The sequence below is a fragment of the Salarias fasciatus genome, chromosome 2 (genome assembly GCF_902148845.1).
Source record: "Salarias fasciatus chromosome 2, fSalaFa1.1, whole genome shotgun sequence".
NCBI lineage: Eukaryota > Metazoa > Chordata > Actinopteri > Blenniiformes > Blenniidae > Salarias > Salarias fasciatus.
In genome coordinates this window covers 15,449,034-15,466,585 of record NC_043746.1, presented here as the reverse complement: position 1 = coordinate 15,466,585, position 17,552 = coordinate 15,449,034, and the positions used below count along the sequence as shown (strand labels likewise).

At 41.2% G+C, this 17,552-nt stretch overlaps 1 protein-coding gene across 2 annotated transcripts in view; it reads left to right on the top strand.

The window, feature by feature from the left end:
* The first annotated feature begins 10,422 nt into the window (after positions 1-10,422).
* pcdh11 (protocadherin 11) overlaps positions 10,423-17,552 on the top strand; it is a 123,640-nt gene continuing 116,510 nt past the window's right edge. For both annotated transcript variants that reach the window (XM_030108245.1, XM_030108255.1), the window contains exons 1-2: positions 10,423-10,620; positions 16,361-16,942. In XM_030108245.1, coding sequence (XP_029964105.1) covers positions 16,403-16,942 — 540 coding nt within the window. In that variant the 5' untranslated portion in view covers positions 10,423-10,620; positions 16,361-16,402. The remainder of the gene's footprint in view (positions 10,621-16,360; positions 16,943-17,552) is intronic.

Here is a 17,552-nt window from a genome sequence, read left to right as displayed (position 1 = left end):
CAGAAATGTCAACGGTTCATTTAATGAAGAGATCTAAAATCATCTCTCATGGCAGTGCATACTGACGTTTACGACACCTTACATTTTCCACTCACAGTAGACACAAAGAGTTCATATTAAATTGAGCCTGAACTCTATAGAACCTTAAAAACATGTTTCACCTCTGACCCTCTGATGTTCTATGTATCTTCAGTAAAACATCATAGCGTCGACAGCACCAAACAACACGCTGAAAAGGTTTTATAACTTAAAACTGACCAACAATCTCAGAACTTCTGCTTCAAAGTCATTCAGTGTTTTTGTCATTTTTCAATTTCCTTTCCAAAAACTTTGTGTTTTTTTTTTTTTTTTAACCAATCCGTGGGAACTGGCTGACGAACAGCAGGGTGATTACTGCTGTGTGGTGATATCCATCCATCTCCTGCAACATGTCATCCAATTGTGGGGTGCTGGATCCAGTCCCAGCGGAGGCAGAGGACACCCTGGACAGGTCAACGGTCACAAACAGTCACTGCCACACACACACACACACACACAAGCTTCCATCCACACTTACTAGCAACATGTTATTGAACAGTGGGAGAAAACCAACGCACTACAAGGAGAACCTGCCAAATTCACAGCGGGGGTCTGACCTGGACTCCACTCCCACACGGTTCAGATGAAGTGAGCCAGAAAACCACCTGAAGTATTTGATACTCACAAGGTGCACAAACTAGTTTGGAGGCATCATTACAAATCTCGCCATGTACTGATCACATGGCACATCAAACAGGCCTTCGAAATGATAAATCTCTATCACTCTTATACTCCAAATAGAAGCTTTGGATGGATTAAAAAACAAAGTGGCCAAAAGTGCATCCAGCTTTGAGGGAGGTATCGCATGGAAAATAATGTCGAGCCTCCTGCAAATTAATTTCTGTTGTATTGTTTGAAGTTGTCACTGTGATAGTTTGCTGTGTCATTAAACATTTATTTTGGAACTACATTGGTTTCGTGCTTACTTGTGAGTGGTGGAGGTATGTATTTAAAAACAGATTTATTTTGTCTACAGAGCTGTTAGACTGCAGTGCTCAGAGCTGGGAACTCACGGACAGAATGTTAAGTACAGCTGAGCTTTGGAGAATCTGTATCTCAGCAATGTTTGGATCAATATGTTTGCTATTTGCAGATGATGCTGTCTTTCTGCCTTTCACTCGTATGTGCAGTTTTGGATTACGACCCTAGAAGGGCAAAAGGAAGTCAACCAGCAAACAAATTCCAACACAATTCCACCAACTCATCCATCAGCACTCAATGCCCAAGAGCTCGGACAATACCTTCCTGAAGATAATCTCACTGTGGAGATTTGCTTCCACTTAGGCGGAAGAGCTTTAGTAAGGTCAGGTTATTAATGTTGGACAGAAAAAAAAAATAATAAAAAAAATGCCTGGTTGACATTCCAGTTTATGTCAAAGATGGTTTATTGGAATGAGGGCAGGCCTCTGAACATTCTAAGCTGATCTGGACCCTGGACTTCCTTTTATGTGCTTGACTGATGTCAAATTAGGACAAAAGAGCATTGAGTGGACATGGAATCTCCAGAAGCACACGCCAAAGTATCTGCTTTGTCCTGTTTGGTATATATACATATTTATAGCATAGTACATAGTAAACTATTTATATATATATTCAAAATTAAATCAAATGTAAAACAAACAAAAGGAACTGCAATATGCTTTGTTTTTGTGGCACGGGGAGAGGGGCATGCCAAATATGCAAAATAAATGAAACATGGGGAGTGATAAAGACACGCGTGTGCAGCATGAAACTACTGTATGTCTTCAGATCCTGGTTGTCACCACAGGTGAGGAAAATAACCAGCTAAAAAAGTTAAAAACAGCAGGTGCTTGTCAGTCCATCTACTCACTGTTATTTACCACGTTAGACAACAGGTAATCATATTTGACAATTCTGAATATAATTTTCCTCATACTTCAAGCTAAAATGAGTACATTTACCTTTCTGAATATACATATTTTCCTTCACCATTAGTCTTTTATGTCTCTGAGTGTGGAATCCTGCATTTCAGAGAATTTCCCTTTGAATTTCCCTGTTGTAGACATATATATCATCCTTACTTTGATATATCCAGATCCTTCAGCAGATAGTGTGCTGTTTTCCTTACGGAGCTTATTTTGCTCCTATCAACAAGCTGATGCCTTTGTTTGTTTTCATTTTTTGAAAAGAGAGGAAACAAAATGCAAACGTAAATCCAGGAAAAGCTCTGGTTCATCTGCATCGACTCCCATTCTAGTTCTCATTTCACAGCAGAGATAAAGTCACAGCAGCAGCAGTTCCTCAAACTATACACAGAGAAAAAAATAATGATATTTAATGAAGCCACTGAGTTCCACTACTGGTAACCTCCACAGGTGTAAACTACAAACACAGATCACACTGAGCAGTGATCTTCAGACTTCTTAATCAGAGTCAGAATCAAAAAGATTGGATCTCCAGGTGTGTTCAGCAGGCAAGGAATTTGTTTTGAGGGTTTTGCGCAGAATTAATAACAAAAAAGAAGAAGAAGAATAGATCAAGACCCTTGCAGTCTTACAGATACTAATAGCCACAATTTACAATTTGAAATAATAGAAAACAGATATCAAATTGGATTATAAACATTTGTTTCCCTGAAATTTGAATTTGGAGCCTAAAAATTGAGAATAACAATGATTCTCCTCATCACTGGCGGAGGTGGGGGAATCAGTTTTTCAGTTGTATTTTTGATTTTACTTGCTGACCTTGAATGCAGTTTGTGAGTTGGGAAGTTCCTGCAGCTGTGAGATGGTGTAATTACAATATTATCATTGGCTACACTCGAACATGCTGCGGTTAAAGATATATCCCTCCATGCTGCACCGTTCCAGCTTCACGGCATACGAAAGTTGTCTCTTTTCACACAATACAGTCCTTTTCCTCTCTCAAGCCTCGAGCTAAGGAGCATAAAGTCTCTGGAGTGCAAAGGGAGATGTCTGCACACATTGTCTTTGCAGTGCCATGTCTTTGGCAAGGGGGCATCCACAGTTTACAAGGCTTGCCTTCAATTTTACTCATCAAACAATGGTTGTGTACACAGCCCATTCAAGGCAGTGAAAATGCAACAGAACGTGACAAGAACATCAAGCGTTTGGCCATCTGGGGAGGAAGAATGCCAAATAATCACTCCTTAGTGATCGCGGAAGTGTTATTCTTATTCTCGCCTGTCGCACCCCGAAAAAACAGCAGTTCAAGGAGAAAAATGTGCGAGCATCAATCTCGCCATGTGTTCTGGTGACATTGGTTTGCTTCCTTGTGAGAAACACAATGGAGAAGATCTGATACGGAGTTAAATGAAGCTTCTAATTCAGGGGAGCTGATTGATTGGAGCCCTTCCTTCCCTCCTCCCTCAACTTAGTTCAAGGCGATTTGTTTTTGGCCTCTTTTTCACTGCAGCCCAGCCCAGTTTGGTTTGTGACCCCACAAAGGCTCATCATTAAGATAGAAATCTTCACCACATAAAAATTTTATTTGAAATCAATTCAGTGACCATGCTCTGGCAAACACAGGGTCAACGGGATCGCTGATTTCAGGCACCACAGTGAAGAAAAGGCGCTCGTATTTTTATTATCGTATTCAGAGAGGCTAAAAGTCACCGTGGCGGCATTGACAGAGGTAAATCTAATACTGAAGAATATTTGTGAGCACGGTTTATTTATTTATTTGCATTATGAAACAAGTAATATGCATACGTACAAAGAGGGACCTGATTGCAGCGGATGTACAGCGTACGGCCGAGCGAAGCGTCCTCGTCTGACAGCGTTGCCCCAGGCGCCGCTTCGCAGCAGACAGATGGAAGGAAACATCGCCGTGGCGTGTACAATCGCCTTCATCAAACAGCACACAAAGGGCGTTTTAACAGTCAGTTGCTTCTCAGGAAAAAGGGAAGCTTTTTCTACAAAGCAGAATTGATATAATTTCGACATCTGTCTGGAAAACAAAAAAAAAAAAAAAAAGGAAACACTGTCACGTTGACGTTTGTTGATGTTCTGCATGCGTTTGCGAGCGTTTGTGATACGGGTGTTTATTTTGAGACGGAACTGACAGTTTAAAGTGAGTAGGTGAAACGTGCGCTCTTCGTCTTGCACTACAAATTGATCTCGCGCCGCTTCATTACAAAAGACATGGGACGTACATGAGACGGAGCGGAGCAGCGCAACACAACTGCTGTTTCATTATTAATTTGTACACAAAGGGTTTGTTGTCATTAACTGACATTTTCTTCCCACCTGTGCTTTATCATACAATAATCACTTCCAGTTTGAACTATTTATAACGTGGAGCAGCTCTTAGCAAACAGACCTTATTATATCTGCCTGGTAAATAGGTGATTCATGAATTATTAATCGATGTTGCTGTTTTCACATTGAAAGGCTTACCTTGACCCGACAAAAGCAAACAAAACAAGCAGGAAGGTCAGAGTACACAAACACATATATCCTTATTTTTTTTTACAAATCAAACACAGCTATATAATGATGGGATTACTCTCATGGAAGCTTGTTGAAAGTGTTGGAGTGTTACTTATTTTAATGGCAGAATATATTCTAACACAATCAAAGGAGCCAGTCTCTGCACTGCGGTTATTTCTCCACGGCACATTCGAATGATCACCATGGTGAGCGCTTCTCGCTTCACAGCGAGTTCACATCCTTGCAGCGACTCTTCATGTGGAGTTTGCATGATTTCCCTCTGTTTGCATGGATTTCTTTCAGTCTCCACGTTGTGTAAATCTGTGTGTTTTTTATATGTGCCGCCTTATCAGCTGGGATCGGCGCCAGCCCCACGTGAAAAGGAATTAGACCTGGGACAGTTGGAACATCACCTATCTAACAACCCTTTCTTTCTCCCTCACACACACAAATGCACTCACACAGTTCAATTTGCCGGCAGAAGATAAGGTAAGTACATGGAAACTGACGATAATTGTGGCTCACTGTAATGGCCGCTGTCTAATTGGTGCATTGCAAATACGTATACCAGTCAATGCTACGCTGCACAGAAGCCTCAGAAGTTCTCTTCCTCCTTATTAAATCTGTCTCATTCTTGTCTAACTGTGCCTCAACCTTTTCTGACAAGAAGATATTGACAGGAATCTTTTCAGCATTAAAATTTCACATCGACTGAGGCCGACTGGAAGACTGCAACCAAACACGTGAAGACAATGAAAGACTCCGATCAGACTTTAATCAGACTCTAAACTAGCTTAGACAGCAATCTTACATCAATAATCACTTTAGGTTAGTTTTTAATTTTTAATGTTAAAGTACTGAATGATTCAATTTCCAGCTTCATGTCTGATCACGCAGTGTTGCAGGACTTCCACGTTTCCAGCTTGGTTTTAGTCTTAGAGCTGAGCAAAGGCTTCTTCACAGTTGTAATTTTTCCATTTTTAACAACAGCATTTTTCCTTCTTGACATTCAAGGGGATAAATTGCAAAATTATTTTATTTTTGACAAATATCAAACATATATGATATCTGTGAAGTTTTGCCGATCATATTGTTGTATTTTTGTGGGAATCGTAGTCCTTGAATCCATCTGTCTGTGGTTTGCATGTTGACTCATTGTGAGATTTGGATCTGGTTTGGTTAGTTTGTCTTGTAGCCAGCACTCAGCTCAGGACTCAGGGATTCGAGGTTTTTACTTCAGACTTGATCACAACATCTCCTCCTAAAAAAATTTGATTTCCAAAAAGCTTAACTTCCAGTGCCGCGCGACTGTTGTCTTGACACAGTAGATGCATCAAAGGGATGTGCGTCACTCAAGAGAAAAAAAGAAAAAGCTAGAAAAAGTTAAATCTAACAATATAGCTCAAATAAAACTCCTCCATTTATAAAACACACTGTACTCAGCAAACCGCCTTCATATTTACCTCAGTCTTTAGGCGTATCGATCCAGACGAGGTGGACTTCTTCCCCCTCTGCTGCTCATGCATGTTGTAAATTCATGCAGCGTGGAAACTTCAAATATTAATTAATTTATTTTTCGTGTCTTCCTGTATTCCTACACCATTTCTCTGAAGTTCTATCTCTGTTGGCAATAAGGTAAAAGCAAATATTGAATTGTCCTCGCTCTGTCCACTCCATCTTTTTCAAATCTTTTTTTTTTTCTTTCTCCAGAGATCCTTGAGGAGGAGGGAGAGAAAGAAAAGACACTGGAAGAAATGAGGCAATAGCGACAGTTTCAAGTCATTGTGTTAAATCTCAGCGGTTCTCGAAAGTTGCCATGGATACAAATCCAGCCTGTATGGATAAGAAAAAATGTTTTGTCCGGATGTCTCCCAACTCCTCAGAAATGTCTGCTGTACTTCAGCAGAATACACTTTGGACATGTTCGCACTGATGTCTCTCTGAGTGACATACTGTCAAGAACTCTGTATTTAAAAGACTGAAAAAAAAAAGATCCAGTCTTGACAATTAAAGTTCATATACAAAAGAAAAAGAAGAAGAAGAAGAAGAGAAAAAACCATAGCAACTGTGAGTGATGAATAACGGAGATGATACAGCAGCTACTGTGGTCACTGAAGAAAAGTATTTCTGTTTAAATTGAAAGGATAATATAAACGTCGGCGTGGCATTGAACCAAGTATGACCGACATAGAAGTTATCCTTTCTGAACACCTCTCAATGTTAATATACGATGACCTTGCAATTTAGCTCTGCAACCCCTTCCTTCACACGTCCCTCGCCCAGCTGCGTCTGGCTGATAAGGTATATTAGTAAATGTCCTCTTTTTATTTCTTTTACATGTGTTCTTCTACGTGAATTCACAGGGAAGCTAATGGGGGGGATAATTAAAAGGAGGGTCGTCAAAAACTGTGATCCTATCTGAATAATCGACCTTTCTCTTTCAAAGATTTTAGCAGAACTTTCAGTTTTAACATAATTGTGAATGCCTTGCGTATGTTCGAAGACGGAGGATCGGTCGAGTGTTTGCTCATAATGCATCTGCAGAGGATGTCTTGTTTGAATGGATGATGACGTGCGCTTGATATGAGTTCTGCAGCAACTGGAGAACTTCCACTAACACTGCCATAATTTCTAATAATAAATCCTGTCAGATAACCTCCATTTCTTTACCACGTGATCACTAAAATAAGCTTGATGACGTTAAAGAAGCAATGTGAAGAAAATCCGTTCAGCCTGGTGACACTTTGGTCACTTTGCCACATATTTGATCCCGATCTGAGTTATTTCAACATAAGAATGAGGCCGAGAGAACTGATCCCAAAATATCTGAATGCATGCAGCTGTTTCACACGGTTCTGAAACATGTCTGATCTGCGCCACATAAGAGCAAAAAGTCTGAACTGGGTCACGTTACTCCGACAGTGTAAATGTGTTCTAATGCTACGTTCACACTGGAGGCAAATGCAGCCCGGTTCTGATCTTCTGCTCCTGCGTGGCCGATGTCCAATCTGTTTAGAGACAGACTTAATGTTGCAATTCCGATTTTTGCACATCAGACCCAGGCTTCGATCATTTATCGATCATATCCGATAAGTATCTGAAGACCGTTCGCGTTGACAGTAAAACTGACATCACGAATCTGCTCCGCAGGCGTGGCCCATCCTCAGCCTCCTTCTTTTTTTTCATTATTTTCTCTAAATTATGTGGGCTCAAGCACTTGAAAATGGAATACACACTGATCTTTGCAGCATCCATATTTATTTCTATAAACCGTGCACTCGGCGTGACGCCATGCTTTCGTCATCGTATGCTGCTGACTTTCTGGTCATATAACATTCACACTGCGGTCCGACGGAGGCCACTTTTAAAACGTGATCGCTGAAAGAAGTCAGATCTCAGCAGTAAATCTGTATTGAACATCAAGACCTGCAGTGTGAACACAGTCCATTACAATTTATTTATTTTTGTTTTCTATAAATGACTAATCAATGGCGAAATGCAAGTATCCTTTAATGTTCTATCTCTTCTATTGCATATATTCTGTTTTAGGTTCGGTGATGACCTTCGATAAACATTGAAGGACAGACATAGTGAGGATTTTCATTTATTCATGTATTTTTTCTCATCGAAGCAGTAATTTGGGAGTTTCTTACATTCTTTAAATGTGATTTGACCTTGATTTGATTTGAAATTTGCCAGAATCGTGCTGTTCCTGTCACAACAAATGGACATATGGCTTTTGTGGTTTGGACAGAACAGAAACAATCACCTGGTGAAGCCGCTGCCCTCGTTCTCTTTTGAGGGATGAAAAGTGTGACATAGGAGAAAAATGTGAAGGGAAATACTGACCAGTCGAAGAACAATTTCGTGAAAGCTTGCCAGGTTGTTAAGATGCAGAGCTCCTGTTATTTGTTGTCGGGGTTATGTCGGAGGGGGCAAAGGTAATCAGCTGTAACACAATGTCCACGATGGCAATTCAACCTTGTGTGACCACGACCCTTTAAGACCCCTGTAAAGCACTCGTTAGAATGCACTGTAGGGTGTTTGAAGGCTAAACACTCCTGCAGCTCACCACAGCAGGAAAGTGACAGCTTGACAATATGTGATTAGTGATTTTTGAAGCAATCAATACACACTGAGGCCTGCCTGACAGTGGGCTCTAAAGCTGCAAAAGATTTGCTTAGGTGGATGAATAAATATTTATTCCTTTCTCGTGCCAAATGCATGATCACTACCATTAAAATACCTGTCAGTTTTTCACAGCTAATCACTTTTTGAAATTCTTGCAAATTCCAGGAATTCCTCTGGGGGGGGGGTGAGTGGCTGATCTGGAGAGGGGGATCAGCCCCTCTGTGTGACCCCGCAGACCCTCCCATTGTAAGATGAAAAAGAAATAAAACTTAAATCTGTTGAATCAAGAAGAGATGACTGGACTTCACATGTCCTTCATTTCACATTGAGCTTTTCCATGTGTATGTTTTTTTTTAATGAAATTTCTGTTTGAACAAATGTGAAAATAAACAATGCCAAAATGGTATTTTCATTGTTTAGCACAACTTAAATTGCTGAGGATTCTGCTGAACAGCTTATTAATTGTGCTGGAGAAGCAGATGTTGAAGAGAACAATATATCCAAGAGGATACGTCCCACTTGACATTAAAGTTGACAGTGGGAAATAAATAAGACACATGAACCTTTTTACAAATACATAACACAAATAAAAATGGAAAAATTACCCAACAGAAAAAAACAGCAAGAATACTAATTCAATACACTGATGAAGTAAAACTTCTTTACTTAAAAGTCTAAATATGAAACAGCGTGAGATGCCCGTGGTGCCCCTGCCTTCTTTCCAGAGATAATGTGGTTCCGCCCCTGTAAGGAAATATTAACAAGATGGAGGTGATCATAAAATACGAGCTAATCTCACCATCACAACAGTTTCGTGTGCTTATTGTTTGTTACATGTCGACACGCACAGGAGAGTCTGAGAGGAATTTGAAGCTCATCGTTACTGAGATGCCAGTGTTCCATTAGACCCCGCTGGAAACACATAACAAGCAGAGACGAGGCTCGGTATAAAAGAGAACAGTGCCCCCCTCTTGCTTTCAGGCAGATTTCTGGAGCTCCGTGGCTCCTGCCAACAGCAGAGGCATCTGTGGTCCACGCAGACCCCGACATCCTCCTACTGTAAGTTTCGGCGCACGCATCTTCTTTCTCCAACGCAGTGCGGCTTTAAGAGGAGCGGGGCTCTTAAATCTGCGGCTGGCTCCTCCTTCAGCCATGATGTCAGTCGGAGGGAGAGCGAGAGGGAGAGAGGTGGGCAGCATTGAGGAACTGAGTTCATACAATACTACTGAGACATCTACAGCTTAGCAGACAGATACGGTGAACCGCCTATCCCGGCTCCTGTAAGTGATGCTGCACTGAGGCACACTTTGATCCAACTCCGCTGGGGGGGCGATGCGCTCTCTGCATCACTCATTTAAGAGCGGTTTTTTTTTGGGGGGGAGAGAGAGCGTGCACAACCTTGAGTCAGTCAAAACAAGTGGTTATAAGATCAATTAGGTTATAGCTTTCAGTTCTTCATCAGAAGTCCTGCTTTTTTTGTGTGTTTTTTTTTTCTTGCCCTGTCGGATTGAAGTTTTACGCGCGTGTCGAGGTGTTTTTACGCACACGTCTAAGTTTGGTACCAGAAACGATCGGCTGCTAAAATACTGTTTTAGGGCAAATTTAGCTCCTGATACAAAGTTTATGTAAAAGAAGCGTGGACCACTGCGTATCTCCGCCTGTGGGATTGCTCGCCCAAGACATCCGAGGAGGAATTACGCCGTCCTTTTCAAACTAAGTTGATCGCTGCTCCTGTTATTTTTTTATTTGATTTTATTTCCAATTCTTTTTTTGTCTTGTACGCGAGGACCCCAGATTTTTTTAGCTCATGGATAAGTAGTGGATAACATTTTTTTTTCCTACTCTCACTGCCTTTTTCTGCTGCTTCTGATGAAGGATCCTTTCTCGCCGTTTCCCCTTCAGACTAATTCATGGCACTTCTTTTTTTGTAAACCGGTGATGTCTCTGCGCGGCAATACGCACGGCTGATTTTTCATCCAGTTCAAGCGGAGAGAAAAAGGTAAGCTTTGCTCCTTCTTCGGAATTTTACTGCTGGGACCAAAATGTGCTTTTTTTACTTTAGCGATGTCTCACCGCACGCACATCACTGGTCAGTCCTCTCTCCGCGCATTTAGAAACGCTGGAGAGCGCCCAGCAGCCTAATTTATGTGCTCCTTATAAAATCAAATTGATGTCCCAACAACTGGCAAAGGAACTGTGTGATATTTACAATCACTGACAGCAACATAAGCCCGGACGGAAATTTAGCGATAGTCTTACTAGGCACTTGGATAAATCAGTCCTCTGCTGTGTAGTGGGTCATTCTGGTGTTCCGTGGATTTTTCTTCTTTTCTTTTTTCTTTTTTCCTCGAGCTGCTCGGAAGACACCAGCAGCATCACCGCGCATCTCATGTAAATAGAAATTATCCGTTTACACGGTGCGTCGTGGAGAATCTGAGATGAGTTGTCGCATTATGCATGTGCGCCGCATGGATGGTCACGACTTTCGGGGGGTTATTCAGTCTTGTTCGCCGCTGATCGTTAGGTAGATAGGCCCACTTTTCCAAGAGCATCCCGACTTGACTGCGGGGACTTTTTTTTTTTTTTTTTCCAGCGCAGGTTTCGCAGCAGCTTGGCCGCTAATCTCGGTGCGTGGGTTGCGCGGAAACGGAGCGCTCCTGGTCAAGCGGTTCAGCTGTCACAGACCATAACCTCCGGGGCGATCATCCTGTTCACGCTCCGACTCCACGGGAGAGAGCGAGAGGGAGAGAGAAATAAATAAATAAAGAAAGAAAAATTCTTTCCCTCTAGGAATAGCAGTTCAAATAGTCAGCGTAAATCCCTCCTGGCTCCAGGATTAACCACCACAGTTGGTTGTTTGGGTACCTAATATCCCATACCTGCTCTGCATGCCATCTATTCTAATTGGGCTGGTTTTCAAAGGCCTGTTGAACTCAATATGTGCGGGAGAATTAAATCAAACACTAATGCGAGCTTTCCCAAGGTGAGCCGTGTGTTTTGGTTCAGCCTGAGCATTTATATGAGAACATGGAGTTCGTGGTTGGCAGGAACACGTTTCTTATTTGTTTGATTTGCAAAGTGCAGTGCAACCACTTGCACATTCCAGTTTACATTACAGCATCCTGATAGATACACTTGTAGCGTTTTCAGCCTAAATGTATTTCCAGTTTAGTTTCATTGGCTCTGATTTAGAGAAAACTGGGTTCTAAGTTTTGGCGACATTGGCCTGCAGGGTAGGTTTGATTTTAAAAAGAGTTCACTGAGTTATCAACCACAGCCCCAACATGTTGTATTGCTACTGTAATTTCTGATTTTTCTCGCTCAGTCTGTGTTATTGCTGCAATATAACTCCCACAAACTGTCTGACCTAGTCACACATAGTCAGTATAAAAGTCCTGTAAGAGTTTACCCATGGTAATTAAAATCAAAGAGAGATATTCACATGAATGTTCCTCAGTGAATTCTCATTTCACATGCCCATGAATCACACGACACTACATTTCAATTGCCTGTATTCAAAGTCAGGGATGGTAACTGCGAGAATATTCGCTTGCAGTGTGAAAACTTTTCAATATAGAATCTGCTACATAATCTGTGCAATGAGTTCTTCTTCTGTATTGTTAAAAATGAAATGCTCGTATAAACAGCTGTGTATGTCCTTCGATTGTTGGATGGCTTTTGAATTATTTACAATTGATTTAAATTATTTATATGTTTTTTTTTCCTCTTCATATTTCATTTAATTTTGAACTTTAGCATGTTTTCATTTGGGAAAATGGAAGGCAAATAAAGTAAAGCTCATGCTAAGGCTCCACTGGATCACACTTATATTTAGCTTTAGGATTACACTTGCATGTATGGACTGCCCTCTTGAGGTCCATAATTACAATGATGAAAATTAGCTTGTCACTTTGCAAAGGGTGAAAAAAGAAAAAAGAATCCAGAACATATTTAACGATCAAAGTATCAGCATTTTTTCAGTTCCTGCCACAAGAATGGCCTGAAATCTGTCAGTTTGTTATTCATCTTTCCAGACTTTATGCAGACGGCATGCTGCAAAATATGAACCCAAACTTTGATGCATATGGCCCTTTATCACCAGTGAAAGATCAAATCTCAGTCATTTAAACTCGAATGTTGAGTCTCTTCAATCTACAAGACACATCCGCTTTATTGCTCTGTTTCCTCCTGTTGAAGCCATTGTGGAAGTTTCCCAAGAGACAGCAACTTTCATTTCCCCACCGTCTGAAGAGAACCGTGGTTGCTATGTGGAATGAAAAACAAGTGACTGATCAAGACAGAAACCTGATCTGTCAGGCTGTCAGTGATCTTTAAGTTGTTAAAAAGAGAGAAACCCTGAGACAATCAGCACTATTAAATCCAGAAATACCTTCTTTTAAATAATTCTTTGAATCCACAGGCAATATTGATAGATTCAAGAAAAAAAAAAAAGAATGTAGCTTTGACAGTTAAAGGACTCCAAATGTCTTGGGTGTGAGCCTCAGAGCAGCTGAAAGTTTCCAGTGAGGGGTGAAGCTGGGGGGTGACACTAGTTGTATGTCTCGGCTCTCACCGCTACCTTCAGCCGATGCAAATACAGGGAAGACCTGTCCATCACGCCGCCGTGTAAAGTGATCTCGGACCGGCCTGCTCCTCTTCACCGTGTCTCCCGGGAGGCAGGCTTGAGTTTGCCTACTGGATTCAAGCTGCTGTCTGGGGCTCAAAATAGCATTTCAGGAGACTAGTGAAATGTAAGCAAAGGAGACACTCTGACTGACACCTAGAATCTCCCCCCCTCCTTACTTTTTTCTCCCCTCCAGCACAATTCCTCCTCTCACCTAGCTTATCCCTCACGGACAGGTTTTTAAGCAGTTGTCACATGTGAAGAGCACTGCTAATGTTGGAAAAATCAATGTTAAGAGAAAAGAATCCGATGAAAGTTGATAGAATATGAGCTCTAAATGTGCTCTGCAGCAGGACGGTCGAAGGCATCGTGTTCCTCTCATAAACTAATTAGCATTTTAGTTTCACTTGGGAAAAGAAAACACTTCATATATCACTTTAATGTTAATCTGTATGTGAATCCTGGTGAGATGCAGTTCACTGGCATCACATTAGAATCACAAGATGGTGTTTTGTGTGATAACGTTTATACTCCGACATGTGCTGCGAGTGGAAAACATACTACATCCCTTCATTCCGCAGAACATTATTGTCACTTAGAAGGGAGAGGAAATCTAGATCATGCTTTGATCTTTTCTGTGTTTTTTTTTTTTTTTTTTTTTTTCACGTCGGCGAATCACATCCCATTTAAGGATGTAATTTAAACTTCATTATGCGTCGTGCGAGCTCAGCCTTGGTCTGCCTGGCGATCATCACAGTAAAGCAATCGCTGCTCACTCCCAGTAAGACGCACACTTCAAAGCAAAGTGTGTCGCAGTTACTAATAGGATATCTCTCATCAATATTTTGACGTGACGTTGTGGGCCTGCCCATGCTGTATGTGTAGACTGAGTAACCCTTACACTGATCGATGTCGGCCATGTTTTTTTTTTGTTTTTTTTTTTTCTTCACTGTCCAACTGATCTTTAATGAGTCTCGTGTGACTGCTTTGGGAAATGTGTGAAGCCCGTCTTTGCACATTTCATGAATGCTTTGCATTTGTTGCAGATTCAAAAACCGGCTTAATTAAATTCTTATTTTTAATCAATTCCCCCTTTGTCAGTGGGCCGAGAGCTTCAGTGGCTACGAACGCTGCTGCCTTGCCAATTTAGAGAACCCCTGTAGTGCAGTTTAGGTACTCGTACCTTTTATACCAGATACTGCTTGACTCATATAAATGATGGAAATTTCATGAAGTAGCAAATATCGTGGTTCCCAGAGAAGCATTTGTGCTCCCTTGCTGCTTGCAGGTATGCAATGCAGTTTAAAGCAGCAGCTGTGATTTGTTTGTGTGATGGCTGTCACACACTTTTGGCGTTCTCTGAAGGAAACTGATGTATGATTTCAAGGAAGCTGCCTTATGAAAACAGACCAATATGTCTGGGAAAAATCGTGAGAGACTAATAAACACTTCGGGAGCTGGTGGACCTACGCACAACACACACAGTAGGATATGAGCAATGAAATTATTAGCTATTAAATAAATTGCACTGAGTCAGATGGGTAGTCAGGATGGGTTTGAGAAGTAAGCACACACCTATGAAGAGAGAGCTCTGATGTGTTAATGTGGACTCGGAACAAACCAGAAAATTCAATTATGCGCTTTAATTAAAAAAAAAAGAAAGAAAAAAAAATTCTATTGAAAACAAATGTACTTTTGCAAAGAAACTGTATTTATACTAATGGAATATAAAAGCCCATTAATGCCTGTGTGGTCAGACCTTAACAAGGATTACTTTAATTCTGATGGAAATTAAGGGAATAAATCTGTGAAATATATCTCAAAAGGAGTTAAATGAATGAACAAGTCAGCTAACAAACCACTTGAAATAACTCCCTCTGTAACTGACTATATAACCTACTAATGAACTGGTGGAGAGCAGTCAATATTTTATACTAGCATGTACTGCCAGGGCCAGTACTGCAGAGTATGATTTCTTCTTCATATTGCAGTGACCTACTTGGGTTTTGGCACTTGGGGTTCTTGCCCTTTGGCAAGCTTTCACACATATAAAACAGTGAAATGACTTCATTGTGAAACGGCATCAAATGAACTGGTATTCTCCATGCGAGGACTTATTAATGAATAATGCTCAGTTATGGTTAACCCATCTGTGCCGCAGTTTCTCCTCAGGGTTTTATTATCACTCTGTAGTAAAAGCAAACTGGTTAGTGTTTAAATTTGATATCTGTGAAAAAGAAAATAACATTTGTGAGGATGTAATGAAGTTACGATTAAATGTTAGTCATTTGACTGATGGTGGCTCCAACGATTAATAATTTCATAATGTTGTCTCCTCTGAGCAGTGCTCTTATCATGCAGTGCTAGTTTACACACATGGGCGTTCATGAAATATTTGAGAGCTCAATTGTTTACATTCAGAGCAAATGAGGCTCTCCATTAATAGCTGCTGTCAAGCAGTACAACTGCAAGAGTGTGTGTGTGTGTGTGTGTGTGTGTGTGTGTGTGTGTGTGTGTGTGTGTGTGTGTGTGTGTGTGTGTGTGTGTGTGTGTTTGTTCATGCATGGAAGCACCAAAGCTTAAGGCTTATTTCTGCTTCCTGCAACTGAGCTGCAGTCTGGGTGCGAGGTGCATTTTGGGAAGACGTTAATGCACCATATTGACTCGGTGTCATTCAAATGTGAATCAAAGGTTCCACGAGTCCAGTATTTTTCAAGGAAGGTGGTTTGTGAACAAGCTTTTTCATAGCAAACAATTTTATCAGTGAACTCGACCACTTTTATGCTTCTCAATAAAAACCTGAAAATGTTTATTACGGCAATGAAACGGATTGATGGAATGCATGAACTACTAACCTTTACGTGCCTGCTTGCTCAGTGGATGTCATCAAAGGTTAATTGTGTAAAACCGCCATTAATTTGCACTCAAAGACATGGGAAGGATGTTGGCTCATAACTAGTTTGGATGAAGAGGTCAAGTTGAGAAACTCTGTGAGAGAAAATAGTACTAATCACAGCAGTATTTGAACAGAATTTTCTTTACTGACATAACGTGTTGTGTCTCTTCTTTTTTTTCTCTCTCTCTCTCTCTCCATCTTGTCTCTCTCCTGTGGCAGGATTGCTGCAGTGGAAGAGAAACCTCCCCTCTACTCTTGAGTATGGACTTAGCAAGTCAAGCTCATGCGCTGGTGGTCTTGCTCACCTGTGCAGTCTTACTATGCCAGGCTCAGGAGAGGGACTACACGGTGAAGGAGGAGCAGCCGGAGAACGTTCGCATCGGAAACCTTCGCAAGGACCTGGACCTCAACCTGGACCCCAGCATCCGGCTGTCCTCTCCGCTGCAGTTCAAGCCTGTGTACAAGACAGGTGACGTGCCTTTGGTGAGGGTGGAGGCCAACACAGGGGAGATCTTTACCACCAACCACAGAATTGACCGGGAGAAGCTGTGTTCGGGGGTCTTCACCGAGAAACGTTGCTATTATGAGATTGAAGTGGCGGTTCTGCCGGACGAGATCTTCAGACTGGTCAAGATCCGCTTCCTGATCGAGGACGTGAACGACAACGCACCCCTTTTCCAATCGACTGTAATAAACATCTCCATCCCCGAGAACACAGCCATCAACACCCGATACCCGGTGCCCTCGGCATTCGACCCCGACGTAGGAATCAATGGGATCCAGCATTATGAACTCGTCAAGGTGAGAATCACTCCTGGCTCGTCTTCTTCACAAACTCAAACTAAAACTAATGGAGTTCCTGCTGGAACTGAGGAAAACCTAAAGAGTTATTTCATTTTCAAAATAGAAAGCATTCATCTTATTGGACTGAAGCAATGCCACTCAGGCCTTGTATGCACCGCATCCCAGATTAATCAGACTATTGATGAACTGCTTGCTATGATTCAAAAAATTCATCTCAAAAACGTCCAAGTATCTGAAGAGATGCATTCCCAAGAGAAGATCTACCCCACTGAAATTAAAGTTGATAGATTCTATTACTGCAAGTCTGCAATCTCATGTTGAGACTGAAAGTCATTTCTTGCAAATTAATTAGAGTGAATTAGGATAGAAACTGATGGTGAAGGATATATGGAGAAGAGGCCTTTTGGCTCCTCAAACAGTTACTGGTTTACTTAAAAGACCTGTACGAATGAGAAGCAGAAAACTATTATAGTCTTACATTTTATTGACCTTTAATTGGAAAAAAAAAAGTACGAAATGACTTTTGTACTTTACCTTGTAGAAACAATTACAAAGGATAAAAAACAAGATAATAAGTATAAAATTAATTGTCTCTTTCAAATTAGAT